This window comes from Sciurus vulgaris (genome assembly GCF_902686455.1).
Source record: "Sciurus vulgaris genome assembly, chromosome: 3".
Taxonomy (NCBI): Eukaryota; Metazoa; Chordata; class Mammalia; order Rodentia; family Sciuridae; genus Sciurus; species Sciurus vulgaris.
Genome location: NC_136463.1, coordinates 27,399,058 through 27,420,914, shown reverse-complemented (window position 1 = coordinate 27,420,914; position 21,857 = coordinate 27,399,058). Strand labels below are relative to the sequence as shown.

Here is a 21,857-nt window from a genome sequence, read left to right as displayed (position 1 = left end):
AAAGTAGTGCTCAGAGGAATAGATCTGGAAGCTGGTTTCCCGTCAGACTCTTCCTTTCTCCATCCACAGTAGTTCCAGAGAGAGCACTCCAGCCAGAGATCTGGGAAACACAGAGCTCTTTATGCCAAGTAACAAAGAAGACCAGGGGCTTAGGGGAGGGGCAGGCCTGGTCAGACCCCTCCTCCCCTCGATTCACAGTTTCAGATGTCTTTCCATCTGCTCTCGGAGTTTGAATTTCTGGATCTAGAGGAAAAACAAAGGAGTGAGAATCAGGTGGGGTCCCTGCCTGTTAGGGTGGGCAACCCCAGCTCCACAGCTGTTTGCCTGGGACTGAGGGCTTCTTCAGCTTTTAGTGCTAAAATTGAGAAAGCCTGGGACAAATCAGAATGAGGTGACAGGTTAGGCCCCCGTGGCTGCCTCTCCTGCTCACCACTGAGAGAGGCATGGGTGGGGCCACCTGGTGTCCCACGCTGCCCTGCCCCTCCCTGGCCATCTCCACTTCACACACCTTTCCTGAGACAGTGAGGGGGTAGTCGTTGACAAACACGATGTAGCGGGGAATCTTGAAGTGGGAAATCTGCAGAACAGGAAGGTAAAGCATGACGCTGGGTTAGGGTCAAGGGCAGGAGGGCTCGCTTGGCTGGAGAGTCATGTTCATAATGGCAGGAGATTCCCCGATCCTGGATGGTTGGCAGGGGAGCAAACACTCAGGGGTGGGGAAGATGGAGGGAGTGGAGGCTCCCACCTTCCCTTTGCAGAAAGCTTTGATCTCCTCCTCAGTGGTGGTCTCCCCACTCTTCAGCCGGATGCAGGCACAAATCTCCTCCCCCATCCGGTGGTCCTTCACTCCCACCACCTTCCAGGGTCAGAGACAAATACCAGACATCATCATTTTCCTGCTTGTTTCTTGCTTCTTGGATCTCATCTGGGCTCACCTGGCCTGGGTGCCTCACCTGCACTTCCTGCACCTGTGGATGTGTGTGAAAGAAGTCCTCCAGTTCTGCAGGGTAGATGTTCTCACCACCCCGGATGATCATGTCCTTAGAGCGACCCACGATCTTGCAGAAGCCCTGCTCGTCTATGGAGGCGATGTCTCTGTAGGCGAAGCCCAGGAATGCACTCTCACCTTTGCTTTACGTGGCTGGCTCACTTATTCATCAAACATTTATTGAGCACCTGCTCTGTGTCCCCTACTGCTCTAGGATCTAGGAGAAGCAGCGGGAATAAGACACATCCTCTGCAACAGACAGTTTAGATAGGAAGGCAGAGAAAAATAAACTAGTACAGTACCTATCACATATTTTCTCGTTCTCTTTTCCTTGCCTATGCATTTGCTTTTCAAGGCTGTTTTCTGTTTCATCATTCAGATCTTAGATCGAGTTTCCAGAGGCTTTCTCTGACCACTGGGTCTGAGGAAAGCTCTCCTCCCCATTACAGTCACTTTTTCTTCTATAATGCACAGAATTATAACCCCATTTCATTTTTTGATGTTCAAAATGATCTGTCTTCCTCTGCCAGACAAGTGGGAAGTAAAAGTAGGGTCCTTTTCATCTTGCTTTCCATGGGGGCAGCAGCAATAGGAACAATGCTGGCCCCTAGGAGGTGCGTAATAAGAATGTGCTGAGCTAACAAACGAGTGACTGAATCAATCTTGGCCCCGATTTTGGGAGCACAGCTTCAGCACACTGTCCTAGGGTCTTGTCCCCAAGCCAGGTATGACTGCCCGCATTGTACACATTTTAGAAATCAAGTGTCCAGGATGGGAGGGGCCCTCTTGATACCCATGCCCTCCTTGTGCTAATGTTCCCATCAGCCTCAGAACCCGCAGCCTCCCCTCAGTAGCCGGAGTCTCCACCCCGTCCTGCCTTCTCACCCTGTGCGATACCACTTGTCCTGCCCAACTACTTCAAAGGTCTTCTGAGGCTCTCCCCAGTAGCCCTGCATGACGCAGTACCCTCGGATGCACAGTTCCCCGGGCGTGTTCAGCTCTGCCAGCTCCCCTGTATTCACGTTCACGATCCGGGCCTGGGACAGGTGAGCTTCAGGCTGGGCTCCTGTCCTCGTGTTTCAGGATTGGCAGCCCTCGAGAATGGGGAAAGCTTTGCCTTCCCTTCACCCAATAATGAAGTCTTCTGGCTCTGCCCATCCCAGTCCAGGGAAGGGAGAGAGGCCAGAGTAGACTCATCAGCAGTCAGAGACCTGAGCTGGGCATGAAAGAGCAGTCAAGGCCCAGGCCAGGAGTGCTGAAGGAAGAGCAGGCAGAGAAGAGCCTGTGGAGGGCCAGGCCAGCAGAATTATAAACTGCAGAAAGGAAGGGAGTCTCCTCTCACTTCCTGTTAAGCACCAAATAAAGAAGCCAAAGAGGGTGGCGTGGCAGTGCCATGTGAACAGGAGAGACAGTCTGAAAGCCTGGTACACACATCTACAATCCCAGCAACTCAGGAGGCTCAGGCAGGAGGACAGAAAGCTCAGGACTAGCCTTAGCACCTTAGTGAGACCCTAAGCAACTTAGCGAGACCCTGTCTCAAAAATAAAAAGGGCTGGGGATGTGGTTAGGGTTAAGACTCTCAGGGTTCAATCCCCTGTACCAAAAAGAAAAAAAAAAGAGGAAGAAGAGGAAGAAAAAGGAGACACAGCCAATGTGTCAAAAGAAGTGAGTCTCTGTGCCTCCGTTACTGCATCCAGATTACGAAGAGATTATGCCAGTTCTAGTCAACAGTCCAGTGGGATATCCCAATGGGGGTGAGGCCGTCAGACACACGGGAGGGGCTCATATTCCTGCATGCTCACTCCCCATGGGACTGCTCCAGAGGGGAGAGCAGGAGAGAGAGGTGACAGAGGAGGGGTTAGTCCCAAGAGAAGCAGCTGCATGGAACCCCTGGCAGTAACCCCTCAGGGATAGGGAAACTGGGGGCGTGTTAGCATAAAGCACCAGTATGGCAAAAGAGTCATGGCTGGGAATTTGAAATTGAGATGAGCTCCAGGGCAGTGTCTTGAGATGCAAGGGACCCCCAGAGGATAGGGTGCTTGGGAAACTGTCTACACCCAGTCAGAAGAGGAACTCTACCGAAGCGAGAGGCAGCGGTCAATGGGGAAGAAAGAGCTATGTAGGAAAAATCTCTGGGCTCTGGCTCCTCTTTGAGGCTTCCCTGGCTGCCCTGAAACAGACAGTAGGCTTGGCAAAAACACACCTCAGACAGGAAGGGAGGCAGCTGGCCGCTGCTCAGGGCCTCTCTCCCAGCTCTTCCCCTTTCAGACTTCAGCCCACAGACAGCCTCAGCCAGGCCCAGCAAGACCCTGCTTCTGGGGGCCCTCAGCATCTTCTGTGAGCTGTTGGGACCTCTAATGGAAAGCAATAAATGTCCCGGAGTGATGGAAGTTGAGGTCTGGGGTCTTGGTGGGGGGCTCACCTCCGTGTGAGGCATAATTCTGCCCACACTCTCCGCCTTCTGCTCCAGAGTGTCCTCAGGGAAGTTCATGAAGGTCACGGGACTGTTCTCTGTAGTTCCATAAACAACCTAAAGGGTTCAGAAAGGGGGTCTGAAGGGAGTTCAGCAATTGCAGAGGGATGGTTGAGCTACCCGGGGCAGCTGAATAGTAGGAACTGGGACATCATTGGTTGGTAGGAGCCGGGGAAGGGGACAGAGACACTGATCTCTGCAGGGGCCCCAGATCTGAAATAAAATTGAGATCTGGGAAGCCACTGTCTCCTAGCCAGGGCTCTCTCAGTCCTGTCTCCCTAGAGTAGTCACATGTCTGTCTGTGGCTCCTGGCAACACCAACACCCCAGACTTCTTTCCCCCATCCACGGGCTGCCTTAGCCCCACCTTCCTGATTTCAGGCCCCAACATCCTCCATCCCTCCCTTCCAAGCCGAAGGCCTCATAAACTTGATGAGAAAGCCAGTCCACCTTGGCCAGCTGGGAGTGGCACAGACACAACCCACTCCCCAAAGCTGGGACAAGTGCCTGGCCTTGGGGTGGCTGCCCTGAGCTCTGCAGAGTTTCCTGTAAATTTACTTTCATCAAAATAAAATACAGCCAGAGCAGGGATTCAAAACGCCTGTGGCACACACAACCCCCAGCCCCACCCCTGCACTTTCGGTGGTTGGAACAGCCTGAGCATCAGAAAAACCAGAAGCCAGCCTAAATACCATCAGGGAATGTTCTAGGCTACCCTATATTCTACTAGATCTTTCTATCAGCTGGTGTGGCTCTGACACAGCTGGGGTCTAGTTCCTCCCTACCCCCTAAAATGGACAATACCTCCTGCCAGGCAGCCCAGAACTTACCCTGGGACAAGAGCTGTGACCTGCCTGCTCACCCTCCCCTGTCCACAGGAATCCGGACATGGTGGCTGGCAAGTGGGCACACAGAGAACTGGCCTAGCTGGGCGGGGCTGCCCACAACCTAGTGCATCTGGCAGCCTGAACTGGCCAGGACTGGTCCTGACCTCCCCACCATCCATCTTCACAGTCCTGGGGCCACTGCCCAGGGGTGGCCTCTGCCAAGTACACCTCGGCGCCACTCGGCTGCCACCCTGAGACCCCTCAGGGGCGGGTCCTGACCACTGGGGTAGGGATGATGGGATCGGGATATTTTGGGGGAGATCAAGGAGAGGGATGGTGTGACTGTGCTTGTTCAGTGGCCTGTGGTCTCCAGATGTTTTGCCAGTGCTGCGGGTCACTCCCCCCCCCCCGCCTCAGCCCAAGTCCCCACTCCTTTGCTTGGCCTTCAGTCCTAGAAAAAGAGGGTGGGGTGCACGGGACAGAATCGCAAGCCTAGGACTAGGAGAGAAGAGTCAGGGAGGGGCCCAAGGATGAAGAAGGAGCTCCCATCTCCTTAGGGTCGGCTCTGGAGTGTCTCGCCAGAAGGGGGAGCCCGATGCCAGAACAGCTCTCACGCTCGGCTGGCGCCGCACAAGAGTCCCATTAAAGCGCCGCGGGCTGGCCGACCGCGGCGAGACGCATCCGGCTGTCCGGCCGCTCTTCCTCTCTCCCCGGGTTCAGGGCACCCCGCCGAGTGTGCATTGGGTGGAGGAGATGTGGAGACTCAAACTTGAGCAAACAAATAAGTTCAAGGAACGCCTCCTCTCCGGTGTAAACTTGGGGCTCTAGACACACCCATGACCGCCCTCCACACCCCCCCCCCAAAAAAAAAAAAAAAAAAAAAAAAAAAAAAAGCCCAGCGAAAGGAGATAGGGAGGGAAAGAGCATCGCATCTGAGAGCATCGCATCTGAGAGCAGGTAGCAAAGGGACCGGACTGAGGCGTACGGTCTCGGACCCCCATGCATAGTCGCCAGGTGGGGGAAGGGCGCCCGGCCCCCTCGCCGTCGAGGGCAGCGGGGGGGGGGGGTCATCTCTGGGCGCGAGGGAGTTAAGTCCGGTGGCCTCGATGCTCCACGTAGTAGCTGGCTCAGGCCGCCGGCTGCGGTCAGGGCCACCGTATAAATAAGACGGGAGACCCGAGCGCCCAGGACTTGCCGCTGCCCGCACTCGGCCGACGCTGCCCCTAGTCCCGGCTCCAGGCGTCCCGGCCATGGCCCGCGCGATGCTCCTACTCAGCCTGGGCCTTCTGGCCGGCCTTTTGCCGGCGCTGGCCGCCTGCCCCCAGAACTGCCACTGCCACGGAGACCTGCAGCACGTCATCTGCGACAAGGTGGGGTTGCAGAAGATCCCCAAGGTGTCAGAGAAGACCAAGCTGCTCAACCTACAGCGCAACAACTTTCCGGTGCTGGCTGCTAACTCGTTTCGGGCCATGCCGAACCTCGTGTCGCTGCACCTGCAGCACTGCCAGATCCGCGAAGTGGCCGCTGGCGCCTTCCGCGGCCTCAAGCAGCTCATCTACCTGTACCTGTCCCACAACGACATCCGCGTGCTGCGTGCGGGCGCCTTCGACGACCTGACTGAGCTCACCTACCTCTACCTGGACCACAATAAGGTGACTGAGCTGCCCCGTGGGCTGCTGTCCCCACTAGTCAACCTCTTCATTTTGCAGCTCAACAATAACAAGATCCGTGAGCTGCGCGCAGGCGCCTTCCAGGGTGCCAAGGACCTGCGCTGGCTCTACCTGTCAGAAAATGCGCTCAGTTCTTTGCAGCCCGGAGCCCTGGATGATGTAGAGAACCTCGCCAAGTTCCATCTGGACAAGAACCAGCTGTCCAGCTACCCCTCCGCTGCCTTGAGCAAGCTGCGGGTGGTGGAGGAGCTGAAGCTGTCCCACAATCCCCTAAAGAGCATCCCGGAAAACGCCTTCCAGTCTTTTGGCAGGTACCTGGAGACCCTCTGGCTGGACAACACCAACTTGGAGAAGGTGAGTGCTTGGCTGCAGAGCTCGGCCTCGGCTCCTTCTTCTCTCCCGGAAGGCTTGGGAGCCAGGACCACATCTGGGCACCAGCCCCTCTCCTCAAATTCCCTGTCCCTCTAGTTATCTCAAGGCAAGAAGCTCTGCACCTCTCCCTCATTGTGTCACATCCCCACCCTACTCCTATCTGGCTGCTTGTCTCAGTCACTTCCCTCCCAGGACTCCTGCATCTAAGAGGAGTGGGGCTACCCTGGCCCCACAAATAGCCTCTTAGGAGTCCTTTTTAATGCTCCCAAACCCCCACTGTGAGCAGTGCCCACCTCTTCCGGTTGGGCCTTCCACCCCTCCTCTGCTGTTTTTCCCCAGTCTCCAGTAAACCTACCATCCCATAAAGAAAGGTTTGTTTATTGAGAAGCCTTCCAGAGTTGCTGGGCAAATCAGGCCCACAAAGAGACCCTGTTCCTGGCGGGGGATGGCCTGTGTGCTAAGGTGGACCCAGGGGCTGGAGAGTGAAGGGTGAGCAAATACCTGAGGAAGACCTCGACACGCCCAGAGGTCCTGGTGGATGTGCTGCCCCCACCCTCACCAACTCACACACACACACACACACACACACACACACACACATACACGCCGCGACATCCTCAGGTTCATTTCACCTCTGTAGGGATGTCAAGGCATGGGGACCAAAGACTCCGCAGGCTGCAGGGCCCTATGAAGGAGCAAAGGCAAGCACACCATTGTCAGTCCTTTCACAAGACTCCAGGTGTCTCCCCCCAGGGAAGACTGGCTGTGCCTCACTGTCCCCCAGACTGCTGGCTGCCCTTTGTCCATCGCGGTAAACAGACCTGTCTCCTGTCTGCATTCTCACTTAGCCCTTCTTCCCTTGGGATACCAGTCTGGCCAGATCTCTTCCTTGAGACTAGGAAATCACCCTGGGACAGGAGGTTTGGGTAGGGGCCAGGACAAGGTAGAGGACAGTCTGGTCACTAGAGAATGTCACACCTCAACCTAGGCTGTAGGAGAGGGCACAGGCATGGAGAAGAGGGCAGAATCCTACCTGGGCAGCAGCCAATTTTGCCTGGGTAATGGAGCCTGCCAGAGCCTGCCCTTCTTTAGCTCAGGTCCTGCCCCAATTGCAGGTGGACTCCTCAGTGTGGGCTTTTGGTGGGCAGCAGAACTTTGGGTGGGTTAGGAGTGGCGAGACAGGAACAGTGGCGCCTGGGGCCAAGATGTGGGCACCAATGGAACATTTCCTCTGGAGCTGTCCAACTGGCCAAAGTCTCCACCAAGGTGGCTCCACAAATAGTGTCTGGCGGGCAGTGAGGATAGAGCTGGGGAAAGTCCCAGGACCCTGGAGCTGTGGGCAGCCTGGGCCTGCTGCCTACCCTGCCAAACACTGACCAGGTTCACCGTGTGCCAGCCTGGGCTCCTGGGGCCAAATTCTGGCTGCCTCACCAGCCCAGTGTTTGCACAGGGAGTGTGGTGCCCAGGGGAAGGGTGTGGGGTGTGGGGTGTGGTCCCAGGGCTACTATTTACTGTCTAGTGTGACCCTGACTAAAGGGACAGAACTTTTTCCTTTTCACCATCTGCTTGTTAGAAACATCTCTTATCTGAAAAGGGCCTTGTGGGTTAGCTCATCTAGATAACTTGATCACTCTGCTTTGAAAACTGCAACTCCTCTAGGTGCCAGGGCCTATGTTCCGGGGAAGACCTCACTCCTCTGTGGGGACAGAACTGGGAAAGGCTGGCCATGAGCTGGAGCACTCACTCCTGCCCACCTCGCCTCCCTAGTTCTCAGATGGTGCCTTCGTGGGTGTGACCACGCTGAAGAATGTCCATCTGGAGAACAATCGCCTGAACCAGCTGCCCTCCAGCTTCCCCTTTGATAACCTGGAGACCCTCACCCTCACCAATAACCCCTGGAAGTGTACCTGCCAGCTCCGGGGACTTCGGAGGTGAGAATATTCCCATGTCACCAGAGTCTCCCCTTATTTGGCCCTTCTTTTAGCTATCCTAGGCGTACATTCCAGATCTGCTACCTAGTAAGCATGGCACCCTGGGAGCCTCAGTTTCCCATTTGTAAAATGACAGCTCCAGGCTATCCTGAGGTCAAGTCCATCCTGGCCCTAGAGCTCACTGCCCTTCCCCCCAGCATTCCCACACACGTTCCCCAACCCCAGCAACTTTCTGTTTCTCCAGATGGCTGGAAGCCAAGACTTCTCGCCCAGATGCCACCTGTGCCTCACCCGCCAAGTTCAAGGGCCAGCACATTCGTGACACGGACGCCTTCCGCAGCTGCAAGTTCCCCACCAAGAGGTCCAAGAAAGCAGGCCGCCATTAAACAGGTAGGGGCTGGGGAGCCAAGGTCCCCCTTTTTCCTCTTTGGAGATTCTAGCAAGCGAGCTGGTATCGTCTATGGTTCCCCCATCTCTGCAGGGCAGGGACAGGAGGGGAGAATGGGGGCTCCTCTCTGGGAGGACAAGACAGTGCCCAGGACTCCCATTGTCCTCTCCACACTGTCTGTGATGTTGGAGTCCTAACACCAGTGCTCACCTCACCACAGGTGCTGACACAGCCAGTCCTGGTGACTGGCCTCTGCCTTCTGCTGGAGAGACTACTGACCTTCCCACGCCATTCACTCCTCCCTACAGCCTCTGCTGATGCACAGAGCTGCCACGCCAACACGCGTCCTGGCAGAGGGCCTCGGGCACTGTACCACCAACCCCGCTCCCCTGGGGGTACAGGGGAGGACCCGCAGCCCCTCTCAACCATCATGGCTGGCCCTGTTGTGGCGCCCTCAGAGAAGCTGTTGCCAATGCCCCCGAGTCCAGCGGGACCAGAACAGGGTGATCATCAGGATGGCCACCCTCCCAGAACCATCCTTCTATTTCCTCTTTCCCTGCCATTTGGAAACAAATATCAGACCCTTAGCCCACCCCTTGCTTCCAGAAATGGTCTCAGGCCCCTCCTCCAACTCTGCCCAGTCCCACCTGCCAGGACGTTCTCACAGGACACCAGTGCTTGGCTGCACATCCTCCCATGCTGCATTTCTGCCCCAGATTTCTATAAGTATAAATTTATGTATGTATAGTATTTACTCCCTGGTCTCCTATCTCCATGCCTTGTCAGGTGCTGAAGAGGTCAGACGATCTTTTCTCATTTCTGCTTTCTGGAGAGAGGGCTGGCCTAGGGGTGACCTTTGGAGATCTGGCTTCAGCTCATTCCCAGGCCTGTCATTCAGTTCTCACACCACCACAGCCCCCCCTCCCCCACTGCCTCTGGCCACAACTCACCACCAGCTCCCTCATGTTCATTTTGTGGATGATGGCTCGGACCAGCTCCGGAGGTGCAGGGGACCCAGCAATCACACCTGAATCAAAGAGCAAAGCTGACTCAGCTCCCCCTCTCCAGGTCTAGTGGACCCCCTTCATCTCCTGCTCACTTGAGAGGAGAACATTCCCTTCTTTCCCTGATCTTGGGCCTATTTCCACACCCACCATCTGGCCTGGGGATTTGCCTCCCTCCCATCCATGTTTTTACAGTGCCCTTCCTGCCCCCTACATAAAAGACTGGCTCACCTAGGCCAGTTCCTGGGGGAAAGCAGCCCCCTCCCCATGCCTGGCCATCCTTGGCCCTACCCCACCTCCACATAAGGATGATAAGTCATAACTGGAGAAGTCTGGCTGGTTCATAATGTCCACGAACATCGTTGGGGTACCATACAGGGAGGAGCCTCTGTGTAAGGGAGGGTCTTAAAATTAGCCTTTGAAGTGGAAGGGAAGTCCCTCTTCCCACCCACCATGAACCTCATTAAGGGCTAAAGTCAAAGTTGTGGGGGAACAAGCAGAAGCTCAAGGCAGGAACTGGTCTTCTCCTGGGAGTCCCCCACTACCCCAATCCCAGGTCTCCTGATTGGAAAGAGGAGACCTTTTGGAAAAAGGTCAGGACCCAGGAGCCAGGACTAGGAGAATCTCATCCCATGAGTAGCCTGTCCACCAGTGCCCACTTCTCTTTGCTGATGGCCTCCAGCGCCTTCTTGCCATTGAAGCTCGGAGAGGACAGAAGGAGGGTGGCACCATACATCACACACATCATGGTGCCCCCCACGGAGCCCAGGCAGTGGTACAAGGGGCAGGGCATGACCACCCGCATCTCCTCTGGTGGCTGAAGATGGAGACAGGAGGCTGAGTCTATCATGAAAGCCAGAAGCCCCAGAAGCCAGTTCCTCCAGCCAGCAGGGGGAACCCAGCAAGCTGTCCCGCCCCTGCCCACTCCCCATGGCCTCTAAGCCTGGCCCCGCCCAGCCCTATCTCACCTTCACATGCATTTTAAGGCGCTGGCCTATCATTTTGGAGTTGTTCACAATGTTGTAGTGGGAGAGGGTGGCCCCCTTGGGGCTGCCTGTAGTCCCCTACGAAGACAAGCAGGTGATATCTTGGCCTCCTTTCCCCCATCTCCTTCCCACCCTTGGCTACTGCCCAGGATTGATGCCCCAGATTTGTTTCCTCCTTTAGTATATGCACAAAAGGTCTACCACGGGCAGCATGGAGCCAGATGTTGGGATCCAGAAATGTGAAAGAGAAGGACTGGTGCTCAGGCCGCTCCATGTCAGTCACGTGAGGTAGCTCAGGGAACTTTGCTGCCCACTAGCCAGGTGGGCTTGGACAAATTTTCTCTCCGGGCCTCAGATTTGCTTCCACTGAAGGAGGGGCAGGTGCTACCAACTTTAAGCTCTGAGCCCCAGTGGCTCAGTCAATCTGCACTGCCCTGGGGAGCAGGAGGGCCAGGAAGGGGTGGTGTGATGAGGACACCAGTGATTTTCCAAGGCAGAGAGGGAGAGTGAAGGCCAGTGCCAGGAGAGTGCTTGCTCCCCTGACTTCTCTACTGTCTCCCCATCCCTGGGAAAGGCTCACAGCGGGAGGGGGCATGTGTCAGCTGGGCTTGGGGCCTGGAGACCTCTGCCCTACCGAGGTGAACTGGATGTTGATGGGGTCATGGCAGGACAGGAACTGCTGGGTGTGCTGGAGCTGGGCCAGATGCTGCTCTGTGCTACCAGCCGCCACCACATCATCCAGCAGCAGGGTCCCCGGCAAAGGATCATCCAGCGAGATGACTGTGGTCAGATCTGGGAGACTGGGGGATAGGGAGGATGGTGAGAAGCAGGGGCTGTCGGGGAGGTAGGGTTGCTCCAGGGGATGCCAGTCCCACCCCTGGGGTGCAGTGGGGGATGAAGGTGTCTGGGATGCTTTGTGGTGCTCCCCAAACACAGGATACACCCACCTGTCACTCTTCAAGGCTCCTGGCTCAGCCTTCTCAAGCTCTGGACAGATCTGCTTCAAGATGTTGTAGTACTGCTGGGTCTTGAATTGCTTGGGGAACACGAGGGCTTTGCAGCCCACCTGGGAAAGGTGCCCCCCACTTGTGGTCAGCAGGAAGCCCCAGACTAATCAGCTGCTCTCTTATACACATGCATCATGACCCTGATGCATGCACACATGCCCCCATCCTCTGACCCTCACACCAGTTGCACCTGAGTGCAGCTGACTCCACAGCAAATGCACAACTGCCAACTCCAGATACCACATCCTGAGACGTGTGCATTACACATGCACACGACCACTGTGATACCCATGTGCTCCACAACAACACCCACTCCAGCCGTGTGTCTGGCCCACCACCAGGGAGTTGGGCCCTCTTTCCAACCACAAACAGCAGGAGGAGGGACACTGTACAGTGTTGCCCTTGTTGCATGCCCAGGTCAGCCTCTGTAACAACTGGAAGACCCACCAGCAGGGCTCCTCCCGCAGGAGCTAGCCTACCTTTTTGAGGACATACTCCAGTTCCAAAGCCTGGTAGGCTGGGTTCACAGACACCTGGGGGAACAAGGAGGGTATGTCTGTCCTGGGCAGACACTCCACGCTGCCACTACCCGTCTACTCTCAGAAGGCATGACGTAGTACCCCCACCCAGGTCTCCTTGGTGGTCCTTAAGAACTACCTGACCTGAAATCAGTCAGCCACTGGTTTGGTTCTGGGGCCAAGGGGACAGTGAGCTCCTCTTGAGTGGCATCCCCCATCCAGACACCCCACTCTGCATGCAAACCTCCTTACCAGAATGATGCCCGCCTGGGCAGTGGCCAACTGCATGAGCACCCATGCGTAGGAATTGGGTCCCCACATGCCCAGCCGGTCACCTTTGCAGAGGCCAATGCTCAGGAGACCAGAAGCAGCTTTATCCACCTGGTGCAAAGAGATGGAGCACAGGGGGTGAGATGGGAGCAAGCAGGTAGGGCCCCATGACTCCCACCCTTGGCCCTGGCACAGGGGTTCACATCAGAATCACCAGGAATGAAGGGACAGGCAGATTTGCCTCCGTGGGCCTGCAGTAGAGCTTGGGGTACAGTAGTTAACAGTGCTCCCGGAGCTACGGAGGCAGGAGACGTCCAGACCATGTCTGCCTCAGCTCTGTCCACTTCTGCTGTCGCTTGGGTCCTCAGGCAGCCCCAGCACACTGCCTTATAGTCATGACCCACTCTCCAGCTCCACCCAGTCAAGGCAGCCTGGGACTGGCACCTGCCCCCCTTTGAGGGTTCAAGGTCAGGACCCACCTCTTTCTTGAGCTGGGCAAAGTTCAGCCTGATGTCTTCATGGAGGACAACCAAGGCCTCTCGGTCGGGGAACCTCTGTACTGTGGCATCCAGGCACTGCCCCACGGTCTTGTTGATAAGAGGGAAACTGGTGTGGCCCCGAATGTAGCTGAGGCCCCCTTTAGGCAGAGGGGTGGTACGTTCCACTTCTTGGGAGCTGTGGGGAGAGGGTCATAGTCTGGCTGTGCCAAGCTGGCTCCCTGCCACCAAGGGACCTGGCCACACCCAGCTGGGGTCATGTTGCTTACAATGTGTTGGAGCACAGAGTTTTCTCTGGATCTTTTTACAAGACTAGGACTCTTCCTGTGACCCTTCCCCAACCTCAAGCATAACCCCAAGGTAGTAGGATGGGGACAAATTCCTTCTAAGTAGGAGATAAGGGGTCTTCCCTCGCCTGCCTTGGAAGGAATAAAGTGCCCAAGGGAAGTCTGTGGGAGCGAGCCCACCTACACAGAGAGAGATCTAACGAAGCATGACTGTACTACACCCCCCCCCCTGCCTCCCGGAGAATAAAGAAGTCCCTGGAGTCCTTCCTTAGGAACCAGTGAAGTCCATGCTTGGACCCAGAGTGGGAATCCAGGGCCTGGGCTTCTGGGCTCCTTGATGGACCATTGTTTCTCTCCTCTGGGTCTCAAGTTCAAAGATGGAATAGGCAAGGGATTTAGGAAGCAGATGGCGGCCTTAGGAAAGGTGGCTGGAAAGATCCTGTTATTTGACAGCCTGGCCAGCAAGATGCTCGCCCCCTGCAGATGAAAAGAAAAGTCCCTGTGTTCCAAATGGCACCTGGTCTCAGGCTCCCACTCTCAGATGACATTGCAAAGCAGAGGTAATGTGACAGGAAAAACAACACATGGTGATCTCGGGCGCCACAGGGCAACAAGATAGAAGGAGCTGGTGCCACAGATGGACTATCCCTGAAAAAGAAACTGTCATCTCCAAAAGATTTTCTTATAAAACAGAAATGGGGAATGTAATGTACAAAGCTGCTCCCCCACCCTTTCTGGTGCAGCCGTTTTCCCCGCCTCCCAACTACTGTCAGTCTGTGAACATCCTAGCTAGCTATTGGTTCATCAGTCAGCTTGCAAGTATCCTTCTCCCTTATTGGTCCCCTGTTAGCCCGTGGGTTTCTTAAAGATCGCTTCACCCGCCACCTTTTCTCTCTTGCTTTTCTCTCCCTCTGACTTGCTTTCTTTCTCCTCCTCGCTTTCCACTCTCTCCAGCGCGCGTCCTTTCTCTTTCTTTTCCTCTCCTTTTCTCTCTTACCCTGCAGGGAGACACTGTTTGCTTAATAAACTCCCTTATGTGATTTCCCGCTTCCAGCGTGGTTTTCGCGGGATTCCTTACAATCTCCTTTATGTCAAATGCCCAAGGTTGCTTGAATACACAGAAATGTGTTTCGGAAAACAGGTGAGAATCATGAACTCCCTTCTCCGAGGAAAGAGGCTGAGTGCAAAGAAGCCAGATGCCTGCAGGGATGGTAAATAACTCTGCTGGAGGCAGAGAGTCCCGTGGAACTACAACTGCCTCACCCTCTCAGCCCGGCCTGCCACCCCTGATCCAGGGAGGAAGGCGTGGGGAGGGGCACTTCCTGCTCTTTCCACTTTGAATTTATTCCCTGTCTGACCATCAGAAAAATATCTACCTCAATATTATTTTTTCCACAAAATATTTATTTTTTTCTACTAGCTGATTCCAACACACAGACCAGAGTAGGGCCTGGCTAAGGGGTGAAACAGGTGACTCCTCCAAGAAGTTTAAAGAATCCTAGAAACTCCTATCAATGCAATTTGCTCATAAACATAGGAACCACCCCTGCCATTTAGTCATTTCAAAAGCCCTAGCACAAACTGATTCTCCTTCCCTGCCCATACCTCAATCACCTGGGGCAAAATAGGCAGCCATTTTTTTCTTTCTGTTTTTAAAGAGATTTGGGGAGGCTCCCCCCTCGAAAAAAGTTTGGTGGTTTTCCTTTCTGTCATTTTGTTTCGTTTTGGGGTGTGGAGGGAGGGAGCTTAAGGAGCGAGAGAAGGAGAACCAGCAGGCCCAGCCGGTCTCAACTCACAAAATGGAAGTCAACCTTGGTGAGGTCGTCAGCTACTTAGATTGGGATGGCAAAACAGGAGGCCTTCCATAGCCAGTGGGACTGAAACCAGGAGTAAGGGACAAAGCACAACTCCACCTCACCGTGCCCTAAGACAGTTGGCCCGGATCTTATTTTATAAGTGAGAAGTCAGGAGCAAGGAAATTTGGGGGGGAGGGGGCAGTAGGTATTGGGGATTGAACCCAGGGGCTCTTGACCACTGAGCTACACCCCCAACCCTTTTTATTTCTTATTTTGAGACCAGGTCTTGCCAAGTTGTCCAGGCTAGCCTCAAACTTGCCATCCTCCTGCCTCAGCCTCCCCAGTAGCTGGATAATAGTCATGTACCACCACATCCAGAGAGGCTATTTATCAGCCTTTTAAAATTTGTTTGTTTTAGATATATATGACAGTAGAGTATATTTTGACATATTGTATAAACATGGAGTATAATTTTTCATTATACACCATGGTTGAACATGATGTGGCATTACACTGGTCATATATTCATGTGAACATAGGAAAGATATGTTCGATTCATTCTGTCTTTCCTATTCCCATCCCACCACGCTTCCCTTCCCTTTGTCTCATCCAATGAACTTCTATCCCCCACACCCCATTGTGTGTTAGCATTCACACATCAAAGAGAACATTAAGCCTTTGTTTTTTGGGGATTGACTTATTTCACTAAGCATGAGAGTCTCCAGATCCATCTACTTATTGGCAAATGCCATAATTCCATCCTTCTTTAAGGCTGAGTAATATTCCATTGTGTACATATACCACATTTTCTTTCTCCATTCATCTGTTGAAGGGAACCTAGGTTGATTCCATAGCTTAGCTATTGTGAATCCTGCTGCTATAAACATTGAATGAGGCCACTGTTTTGAACTCGGCTCCTGCACTGGGCTCCAACTGACCAGATGGAAAATCCGAATGGATTCACCCATGCTGAAGCACCATATTGTCGAACAAAACTAAGCCATTTATATGACCTTTCAAGAAACCAGGAAAGGGCTGGGGAGATAGCTCAGTTGGTAGAGTGCTTGCCTCGCAAGCCCAAAGCCCTGGGTTCAATCCCCAGCACCGCAAAAAAAAAAAAAAAAAACAGGAAAAAAAATGAGAAAACGGTCAAATTTTCCTCAGGCCAGTTTCAATGAGCATGATAATGATCCTTATTCAAAATATGGAAATCTAAAGTAACCTAATCTTAACCCATCAGTTATTTTTCTATAATTCTATCTCCCTGTCCTTAGTTTACAAGGAAAATAACTTTGAAATAACCGATCTGCTTTTTGTTCTTTGTTTTTGCTTTCCCTTCTCTATCTACAAACCCAGCCTCTTCAGCCCTGTCCACTGCAACATTTACTCAATTTTATGGAATGGGGCTGGGGCTGGGGCTCAGTGGTGGAGCACTTGCTAGCATGTGTGAGGCACTGGGTTCAATTCTCAGCACCACATGTAAATAAAGGAATAAAATAAAGGTCTATCAACATCTAAAAAAAGTATTTAAAAAAATTTTATGGGATGTAGTTGAAACAGACTCCCTCTGAAATGAGGGGCAACTTTCTGATAACTTCTGGGTTTTTGTTTGTTTGTTTGTTTTTCTGCAGGATTTGAAAGAGCCCCTTTTGAAATCAGAGCTCCAAACTGATTTAACTTCTGAACTTCCTCATCCGAGAATAAAAACTTCCCCTGGTTGAGGTCAGACCAAGGAAGCTGAAAATGACCAGTTCCCTGGCTAACTAAATCTGCGTATGCCTATTTCCTGTCTTTTGTCCCACTTTGCTGTCCTTTCTATTAGAAAAGCTGGCCTCATCCTTGAACTCTCTGAAGATGGAGATTTGAGATAGCAAGCCTCCTCTACCTTCCTTCAAAGCTAGTTTTGAATAGACCTATTTTCCTGACAAGTTGACTTCCCAAATACAATAAGCAGAAAAGCTCTTGCCTCACACGTAACATAGTGTTGCTGGATTCTAGAACTGAAAATAAAGCCAATTATAATGTTTAAACTAGCCAGGCACAGTGGCCTGCCCCAGCAGTCTCAGCCACTAAGGAGTTCGAGGCAGGCTTGAGCTCAGGAGTTTGAGACCAACCTGGGCAACATAGTGCGATTCCAACTCGAAAACAAAAACAAACAAAAAACCCATAAACTATTTAAACCAAACTTTTAAGATTTTCCTTTGACAAAATAAAAACACAAATATTTATAAAAGCACTATTTACAATAGCCCAAAGGTGGAAACTACCCAAGTGCCCAGCAACAGACGAACTGATCAGCAAAATGCCACAAACGCATTTCTACAATTGAGTATTATTTGGCCATAAAAGGGAATGAAGTACTGATACATTTTACTGCACGGGCGAACGCTGACGATATTGCGCTAAGTGAAAAAAAAAAAAGTCAATAAGCAAAGGCCACATGTGTTATGCAGCTCTGACATGATCCCAGATACTTACACATTTGTTGCCATGATAAGAACATGGAGTACACTCCCTTCTTCCTGGGGAATGTTAGTCTCACTTTAGCAGACCTCATTTGGGAGTAATTGACCTCAACTACTGGACTCCAAAATACATATAGAGCGTGGTAGCACACACCTGAAGTTCCAGCTACTCTGGAGGCTGAGGCAGAAGGATCACTTGAGCCTCGTAAACTTAGAATTCACTTATTGTATGGTTAAGGTACCTCCTCTAATCAGTGTATTTCCTGTGAGATTTGTTCTCGTTAGTCTCCTCCTCTTTAATCATTGTGAATTAAAAAGGAAACATCTATTTGTGTGGCAATAAACCATGTGATTTGTGAGATCTTACTGATCATCTCCTCGTTTTAACCATAGAAAACAGTATAATTCCATGTATATAAAATATCCAGAACAGACAAACCTATAGTCAGAAATTAGATTAAACCACACCTATATAATCCCAGGGACTCAGGAGGCTGAAGTAAGAGGATGGTACATTTGAGGCCAGCTTCAGCAATTTAGTAAGATTCTATCTCAAAAAATAAAAAATATCTGGGAGTGTAACTGGAGGTATAGTACCCCTCTGGGTTCCATCCCCATTACCATAAAAAGAAAAAGGAAAAGAAAAGAAAGTAGATTAAGTAGAAAAGAAAAGAAAATTAAGTAGATTTATGGTTGGGGAGGATGGGAGGACAGAGGGGTGATAGCTAAAGGATATGGAGTTTCTCTGTAAATCCATCAAAATGTTTTCTCTTTTCTTTCTTTTTTTTTCTGTGTGTGTGTGTGTGTGTGTGTTACTAGGGGTTGAAACCAGGGGCACTCTACCACTGAGCCACATCCCAGCCCTTTTTATTTTTTATTTTAAAAGAGTCCCACTAAGGTGCTAAGACTGGCCTTGAACTTACAATCTTCCTGCCTCAGCCTCCTGAATTGCACCACAGAACCCAGCTGTTGAAAAGAAATAATCCCATTTTTTAATGTAGTAGTATTTTCCTTCTGAAAATTAAATGAGAAAGTAATTTATGTACTCCCTGTGCAGTTCATGGCTCACTGTGACTATTTCCCTCCAACCCATCTCAGACACTATGTACATTTTCCAGGATTAGGAGCATAGAGAAGCTCATGATGCATTGCTTACTATTTAGAATATGGCTTACTAGACTCGAGGCTTTGGTCCAGAAGGCAGCCAAAGACTGCTTTCAGGAATATTGCTCCTGTAGGAAACTAGAATCCACTTGATGACCATCTGCTTCACAGTACAATTTCCCAGAATGTCTGTGGAGACTTTTAAGGGCAAGTCAGGAATGTAATGAGTCTGTTTTATGAAAAAGATAAGCACTCTCAGAGGGGAAGGCAGAGATGGGCAAGCCTACAGGGCACATGAGCATGAGAGAAAAGAACACTGAGCTCCTCCTCTGGACAGCGGTCCAGGCATATCATCTCAGTAGTCAAGGGAGCCAATGCTTTTACCCCTGTTTTACAAATGGAAAAAAAATGATAGAGAAATTAAACAACTCGTCCAAGTTACTGCAAAAAAAAAAAAAAGTTGATTCAAACGGCTGCATCATCAGATCACAGTCTTCTACTAAAACAGACCAAGAGATGCACACAGAATACGATAACGGTTGAATCTGCTGCAACATCATAGAAGACAGGAGACAAATGGCCACTAAGCAAAGGGAAATTTGTCCATGTCACAAATCAAAGTAACACATCGAGGAGGCATTTGTTCCCCAAGAGATGAGTTAAGTTGAAAAACGTTGATGTCATGTCTGCAACCCAGCTTCAAACAATGGCAAATGTGTATCTCTGTTTGCAGAGAAAGGGGGTGCAGGCTGGGGGGAGAGACCCGCCAATCTGTTAGCCATTGAGATTTCAAATCCAACCCTTAACCAGTTATCTGGATTATTATGACATGGAACCCCCAAAGCTTTTTTTTTTTTTTCCCCCCGGCATTGGGGATTGAACCCAGGGAGCACTCTACCACTGAGAACACTACCTTTTTATTTTTTATTTTGAGACAGGGTCTTGCTAAATTGCTGAGGCTGGCCTTCAACCTGCAATCTTTCCTGCCTTAGCCCCCAAGTAGCTGGGATTACTGGCATTGCACAGGGCCCCAAAATTCCTTATTCCAAAAATCTCTATATCTCTATGATATAGATATAGAGAGGAAGTTATTCAGCCTGTCTGATACTGTAATAAACATAAAGTTACTAGAGGCCAAAATGAACAGATTAGCAATCCTCTGCCCAAACCACATTGTTGTCTTTCTAGAGGAAAATTTTAATTTCAAAATTCCACGACCAATATTTCATCAAAGAACCCTCCTAGGCATGATATCAGTAGCTTTAGCTAAATGAGAGCTCATTCTGGCAACCTGTATTCCTGCTGGTGTTGTGCAATCAGTAAGGCAGTTTACCCCAGGATAAGATAGAATACTGGATTGTAATGATGCTCCTGCTATCTAGAGGGTGGGGCTGTAGCTCAGCCCCTGTAGAGCCAGCCAGGGGCCCTGGGTTCAATCCCCAGCACTAGGGAAAAGGAAAAATAAATAAGTCTAGGGCTGGGGGGTGTCACTCAGTTGGTAAAGTGCTTGCCTTGCAAGCACAAGGCCCTGGGTTCAATCCCCAGCACCGCCAAAAAAAAAAAAAAAAAAAAAAAAAAAAAAAAAAAGTCTAAAGTTCCCTGATTAATAAAATGGTATTCATCTCAACATAAAAACGAGAATGATTGATAATACAGAATGTTGACAAGGATGTAGAGAAATGCGCCCAAGTGTAAACTGGCACAAGACTTTTGGGGGACAATAAGCGCAGGAGCAATGAAGCCTACGAAACAAGCTTCAGCATCCCTCACCAGACTGGCCTCCTCCCTGGTTCCTAGGAATCAGAGAGGGAGATTGGTTGCAGATCAAGAAGCACTTACAGGTTGGTGTTTCCAGAAAATTGTCTAAAGAGATCTCAAAAGAGAGTCTTCGAAGTCCCTGCAATTTGTAGCAAATTCTTTTGTTAATTCTGAATGAATATTCAATTCGCACTAAATTTTGCAGATGAGGGAATGAGGCTCAAAGAAATGCTGTGCCTCACCCAAAGCTATGGAGCTGGCAGTGGTCAATCTGGGACCCTACCCCAGGACTGTCTGGCTTCCAAACCCTTGATACAATACAAAATGAATTTTAGTAGAACCTTATGCCTTAAAATGGACTTATGCATGTGCTTCCTGTGATTCTTCTAGTAGTCCTGGACCACCTCTCTTTGCAGATGAAAAGCAAGAGGTCTGAAATTTCCAGCACTGCTGGACCCCCTCCTAAGTCCATTGCTCGTGCTACAACAGCCCATTCCCAGCCTTCTCTGGAGGCCAGTGAGGGCCACAGGTCTGTGGAGGGCCTCTCCAGGGAGGACTCTTTCAGCAGGACTCTTTGTTCCCAGTAGGCCTCACCTCTTGATGTCTTCAAATAAACCCAAATTCTCCATGACTCATCTGTGGCATCTGATTCAGCCTCTTTGCTCCTCCTTTCTTAGCTCACTCTTCTGTTCTCATGGTTCCAGCTCACCTGTTCTGACACAATCCACAATGGCTTTGCACCCTACCCAAGCAGCCCTCTGATCAGACCAAACTGGAGAAACTTATACCCCAGGCCTGGTCCAACCTTGCAGATTCTAGACAAAGAACATAAATTGGCTGGTTCAGGGAACTCCAGGTGGGACAGGTGTGACACTCTGTGACATCCCAGGGCTGACAACAAAAGCCTGGACTAAGGAATCACTATGGACACAAAGGAGTACATCATTCTGTTGGGATCAGAAAGAAATCACAATTAGAAATGCACGCTGAAGGGCTGGGGATGTAGCTCAGTTGGTAGAGTGCTTGCCTCGCATACGAAAGGTCCTAGGTTCAATCCCCAGCACCACAAAAGAAAAAGAAATGAGTGCTGAAGTAGCCACCCAAGGTAGGGATGATTGCAAATGCCCAAACAAACAGATCTAAGGGGATACTGTTTGCTTTGGCTCCTGTACATATTACCTACTGGGGAAGGTACTTGGAACTTGGAACAGCAGTTGGTGGGTGGACCTTGCCCTGCAGGAGGCTTGAGCTCCTTGGGCAAGGCCTCCTAATTCTTCAGGAGCAACTAGGGAGGAAGGATGGATAGGCAAGACAGGTATGGGGCCCACAGAGCTGCAAGAACATCTCCAAACTAAGTTCAACCACTCCTTCTCTGGGAAAAGTGTCACATCAGTCACAGAAAAGCTTTTGAAGTGATATTGGAAGTAATATCCTGTTCAGTTCCAAGCCATGGACTAACACTGAACTTTGTCCCTTCCCCTCACTCATATCTGATACAAATGGTCCCCAAGTTCTAA

The 21,857-nt window shown here is 51.3% G+C and overlaps 2 protein-coding genes across 3 annotated transcripts in view; one reads left to right on the top strand and one right to left on the bottom strand.

Annotated features, from left to right (window-relative positions):
• Positions 1-101: 101 nt before the first annotated feature.
• ACSF2 (acyl-CoA synthetase family member 2) overlaps positions 102-21,857 on the bottom strand; it is a 34,629-nt gene continuing 12,873 nt past the window's right edge. The window contains exons 2-16 of the mRNA XM_079133515.1: positions 12,913-13,108; positions 12,416-12,544; positions 12,125-12,178; positions 11,586-11,704; positions 11,273-11,438; positions 10,621-10,716; positions 10,312-10,469; positions 9,949-10,040; positions 9,599-9,675; positions 3,411-3,518; positions 1,874-2,025; positions 954-1,095; positions 746-856; positions 509-577; positions 102-243 (exon numbers count right to left, since the gene is read on the bottom strand). Coding sequence (XP_078989641.1) covers positions 193-243; positions 509-577; positions 746-856; positions 954-1,095; positions 1,874-2,025; positions 3,411-3,518; positions 9,599-9,675; positions 9,949-10,040; positions 10,312-10,469; positions 10,621-10,716; positions 11,273-11,438; positions 11,586-11,704; positions 12,125-12,178; positions 12,416-12,544; positions 12,913-13,108 — 1,720 coding nt within the window. The 3' untranslated portion in view covers positions 102-192. The remainder of the gene's footprint in view (positions 244-508; positions 578-745; positions 857-953; positions 1,096-1,873; positions 2,026-3,410; positions 3,519-9,598; positions 9,676-9,948; positions 10,041-10,311; positions 10,470-10,620; positions 10,717-11,272; positions 11,439-11,585; positions 11,705-12,124; positions 12,179-12,415; positions 12,545-12,912; positions 13,109-21,857) is intronic.
• Positions 5,229-9,592, top strand: CHAD (chondroadherin). 2 transcript variants are annotated; one of them, XM_079133532.1, is made up of 4 exons: positions 5,229-6,311; positions 8,097-8,260; positions 8,505-8,650; positions 8,869-9,592. In XM_079133532.1, exons 1-3 carry the CDS (start codon positions 5,538-5,540, stop codon positions 8,644-8,646), a joined length of 1,080 nt encoding a protein of 359 aa, XP_078989658.1. In that variant the 5' UTR covers positions 5,229-5,537; the 3' UTR covers positions 8,647-8,650; positions 8,869-9,592. The 2 variants fall into 2 exon arrangements, with proteins under 2 accessions (XP_078989658.1, XP_078989657.1); XM_079133531.1 differs by having other exon boundaries at positions 8,505-9,592.

Coding starts and splice junctions, on each gene's coding strand:
- CHAD (XM_079133532.1), top strand. CDS start 5,538: ATGGCCCGCGCGATGCTCCTACTCAGCCTGGGCCTTCTGGCCGGCCTT. Junction 6,312..8,096: donor ACAACACCAACTTGGAGAAG/GTGAGTGCTTGG, acceptor TCGCCTCCCTAG/TTCTCAGATGGTGCCTTCGT. Junction 8,261..8,504: donor CAGCTCCGGGGACTTCGGAG/GTGAGAATATTC, acceptor CTGTTTCTCCAG/ATGGCTGGAAGCCAAGACTT.